At 38.4% G+C, this 4469-nt stretch overlaps 1 protein-coding gene across 1 annotated transcript; it reads left to right on the top strand.

The window, feature by feature from the left end:
- Window positions 1-426: 426 nt before the first annotated feature.
- Window positions 427-2756, top strand: LOC105125196 (polygalacturonase At1g48100-like). Its single transcript, XM_011025539.1, has 6 exons — window positions 427-916; window positions 1012-1179; window positions 1272-1316; window positions 1399-1606; window positions 1706-1787; window positions 2116-2756. Exons 1-6 carry the CDS (start codon window positions 485-487, stop codon window positions 2630-2632), a joined length of 1452 nt encoding a protein of 483 aa, XP_011023841.1. The 5' UTR covers window positions 427-484; the 3' UTR covers window positions 2633-2756.
- Window positions 2757-4469: the final 1713 nt, after the last annotated feature.

Below are 4469 nucleotides of genomic sequence, written 5' to 3'. Positions count from 1 at the left end.
ACACCTCTTGCAAATTGAAAAGGGCAGTCATTTCCAAATGGAACTGGTCGGTCTCATGCCTTCACTGTATCGTATACAAGAACCCCTCCCAGAAGGAGCTTCCACTGAGAATTCCTAGTATAAAACGCAACCTTAGTTGAAATAAGTACCATGTGCGTAATCCTCACCGTATTACCAAGTCCAGTCCTCTAGCAAGTTGTAATAGTAATTCAAGTGGTCACACACCGCAGACAACACACGTCATTTAACTGTTTTCAACTCCCTCAAACGTGGGTGCCTTGCTTCTCTTTTATCTCCTCCTCCACTCGTTAAAAAAGTTCCATAATCTTTCAAAACTCAACTTGTCTTCTTTCAATTCAATGTCCAGAGCGTGAACATGAACTTGGCTACACCTAGTAGTAATCAAAACCAAAGCCTCCTCTACTCTATTGTCCTCAAGTTGAAAGCTTTCTGCTTGTTCTATAAGTAGCGCATCTTTTTTCTTATGCTTACATTTATTCCCTCATCAAGTATGGCAACTATGACATCGTCTAAAATTCTCGTTTTGGCCCTTGCTTTCTTCTTTACATGCATTGAAGGAAGAGTTCATGGAAAAACTAAACCAAAACACTTGCACATTGTTTCTCTGATTTCACTACCACCTGCTCCTCAGGCTGCTAGTCCAAGTTACTGTACAGATTCTCCAAGTCCTGGTCCTAGCCCTAATCTTGTTCGAAGTCTTGCCAACGTCTACAATGTACTATCTTTTGGTGCTGTTGGTGATGGTGACACAGATGATACAAAAGCATTCAAAATGGCTTGGGACACTGCTTGCTTTCAGAATAAACCAGCCATTCTACTTGCTCCTGATGACTATTCTTTCATGATACAGCCTACTGTCTTTACCGGACCTTGTAAAACTAGCCTTGTGTTTCAGGTAATTTTTTTTGTTATTGAATTGAATTTCAATATAGTACTTAATTTCATGGGCAGAAGGAAAAACTGATTGAGTATTTTGCCTGTAATGAGAAGATTGATGGAACTATAATGCCACCAGATGGGCCTGAATCATGGCCAAGTAAGACGAACAAGAGACAATGGCTAGTGTTTTACAAGATCGATGGAATGTCAATGCAAGGAGGTGGTGTTATAGATGGCAGAGGAGAGAAATGGTGGAATCTACCCTGCAAGCCTCACAAAGTAAGCCATTTTACACAATTTCTTGGTCAGTAAATTATTTTCTTGAGTAGTTCTGTGTTTTTTAATTGCTCTAGCTAACTTGCTGAACTTAGGGGCCTAATGGCGCAACACTTCCTGGCCCTTGTGATAGCCCAGTTGTAAGTACAAAACCAATGCATTCTTTTCATCAAGGGTTTCATGAAAAGTTCTATACCCTTTTATTTTTATCCAAAAATGCAGGCTATGAGGTTTTTCATGAGCTCCAATTTGACAGTCCAAGGACTTGAAGTGAAGAACAGTCCCCAATTCCATTTTAGGTTTGATAACTGTCAAGATGTCACTGTACAAATGCTCAGCATTAAATCACCACCTCGAAGCCCAAATACAGATGGGATTCACATAGAGAACACAAACAATGTCCAAATATACAATTCAGTCGTATCCAATGGTAATTGATTCCATGTCCTTGCACTTGAGAGTTGTTTTTCATCTTTTCTATGAATCACTCTCTAAGTGCATGCCAATTTTCCTCTGTTTTCTACTCTAGGTGATGACTGTGTATCAATTGGAGCTGGTTGTCATAATGTCGACATAAAGAACATTACCTGTGGTCCAAGCCATGGCATAAGGTAATATTTAGTTTAAGCTCTTGCCAAAATTAATACTATCTTCACAAAAGATGAGTACAAAAGTTAGGCGCCTTCAAAGGGATACTTAAGCTCAAATTTCAACTTACTAGCTTCAACTTATGGTGGACCAACATTTTTAATGCTTATTAACCCCCTAATCTAATCAATTAGACCCGGCAACAAATTCCACGAAAATAAAAGAGGGAAATCGGCCTAGCAGCGATGAAGGAATAGAATTTAATGAGTTGGCAGTGTCGTTTATTAGCATTCTATCAAGAGATGTTCAAAAAACTTGGCCACCAATTGGTTTCTGATTTTGTTGCTGCAGCATTGGCAGCCTTGGAATCAGCAACTCGAGGGCATGCGTGTCGAACATCACGGTGAGAGATTCGGTAATCAAGCGTTCTGAAAATGGTGTCCGGATTAAGACATGGCAGGGAGGATATGGTTCTGTATCTAAAATCTCTTTCCACAACATTAACATGGAAACGGTTCGCAATCCGATAATCATAGACCAATACTACTGCCAGACCAAGAACTGCACTAACCAAACAAGTGCAGTTCACATATCTGATATTTTGTACACAAGCATTAAGGGTACATATGATGTTAGGAGTCCGCCCCTGCACTTGGCTTGCAGTGATTCAGTCCCATGCACTAACCTCGAGTTAGCAGAAATAGAGTTGCTTCCTGCTCAAGGCCAATTTGTGGCAGATCCATTTTGCTGGAATGCTTATGGGGCAATGCAGAATCTTACCATCCCACCAATTTCTTGCTTGCTGGATGGAATCCCACAATACATAGGGCAAAACACTATAGATCAGTGTCAGGATAATTTGTATTAGACCTGTATGTAAAGTAGCTAGATGTAGTTACTTGTCGAAGAAGAGAAGGCTATCACTGCATAACATGGAATTAGAGGTTTTAGTTCGAGAAAATCGCACCCTGATCCATGTTATATGAAACCTCTCGAAGAGTTATATCAAACAAGAGCGATGACTATTGGCTATCAGTTCAAGTCTTCCAATCCATTCCAATCCAATTGTATTGATGAATTTTTACACTACAATTAATCTAAGCATAACCATGTCTAAAGATTAGCCCGTGAAAACCATATTTTCTTTTTTCCACCAAAAAAAAAAACTTTGTTGAGGCAAACCTAATAAAAAATGAACTCCTTTATATCGGTAGTTTTAATTTTGCCACCATAAAATTTTTTTATCAAATTTTCCACAAAAATTTCCGATTAAGTCTAAAGTAAAATAATTTAATTAATTACTCAAAGTAGTTGATTACATCTCCTCGTTAGATTACTCTAAGTAAAATAGTTTAATTAATTGGTACAACTAAGTTTTGTTGTGAAGGGTTCGTGGTGTGATTCAAGAAATTACAAGGGCAGGTACCTCATGCACATCTCCTACAACGCTTTTAAAACCCTTTTCCCCCCACTGATAATCATCAACAGCATTCTCTCCTCTCATTTGTTGGACAACTTTGATACTTTTCTTTTATCTCCATCATCTCTTTATGCTTTTCCACCTCCAACTATTGTTTCTTTAAACAGTGGCCATATATGTATTATTGGCCATAGTATCATTACTCTTGACAAAAGGTTTTTTGTGAAAAAATCATGGTATAGTATGATAGTGGTGGTTGACTATGGTAATTAGTGCCGTGTGAGCTAGAGACTAGGCAAATTTCTCCGTCGATGATGGAATTGCACCAAAATTAGTAACCATGACATTGGCAACAACCTTCCACTTAGGATAGTATGCCATGCTGAGAATCCCATGTAGACAATTGCAAATCAAACCAGTCAACAATTTCGACTTGCTGGAGGGGTCAGTGCGGTGCTTCTTGATATTGGAAGACAGACAAGCAGTTTGTATAATTCTTCGAGTAACATAATTGGGATGATGGCTAACAAAAGTGCAATGGGGGTTATGATCTAAAAGAGAACAGGTTGTGATTTCAAAGAATTGATTGTGAATTTTAACGTATTGATTGCTTGATGTATCAATTACGTGACTTGCGAACATTGCAGCATTATTAACATGCAGTTGTCTAATTGTAATATTAACAGATGCCAATGGAGCTCATATCCAAATCGCTGATCGAGAGATTGAGTAATTGTTTTCACTTTTCAGGATGAAGTTTGCTCCTGTGAGGACTTTTGCTAACTTAAAATGAGTGAATACACTTGCTGTGGTATGTTGCCTTCATTTTGTTTTTAAGTCACGAGAGAGGCTTGTTTCTACGAAGCCATGACTATGGTGTTGAAACTGGAATGATTAAAAGGTAATGTATTCAGCATTGTGGATTCTAGTTCAAATTTGAGGAAATCCAACGTGTCAGTTTAAAAGGCTCAAATCATCCAGAGGAAGAAAAGGCATCAAACGTACGATAGCTAGAACTGATGGCAGAAACAGGACGCCAAGAATGGAAATCAGACAGGATTACATGGAAAATAGGACGCCAAATTGCATTCCGTGTGTACCTTTTGAGTCTTGAAATGTAAACTTACCCTTTATATATGAGATGGGAACATGTTTTACCAAACAGGTTTCAAATCTTGAACAGGGTAGAATTTAACTCATTCATCGATTGCCTTAGGAATGGATACCAGAAATGCGGCATCAAGATTGATTGACAACGACGGAGAATGAAAATAAAATAAATTCT

Source organism: Populus euphratica, unplaced genomic scaffold (genome assembly GCF_000495115.2).
Source record: "Populus euphratica unplaced genomic scaffold, PopEup_1.0 scaffold28.1, whole genome shotgun sequence".
Classification (NCBI taxonomy): Eukaryota; Viridiplantae; Streptophyta; class Magnoliopsida; order Malpighiales; family Salicaceae; genus Populus; species Populus euphratica.
The sequence above is the reverse complement of the archived record's forward strand: the minus strand, read 5'-3'. Positions and strand labels throughout refer to the sequence as shown.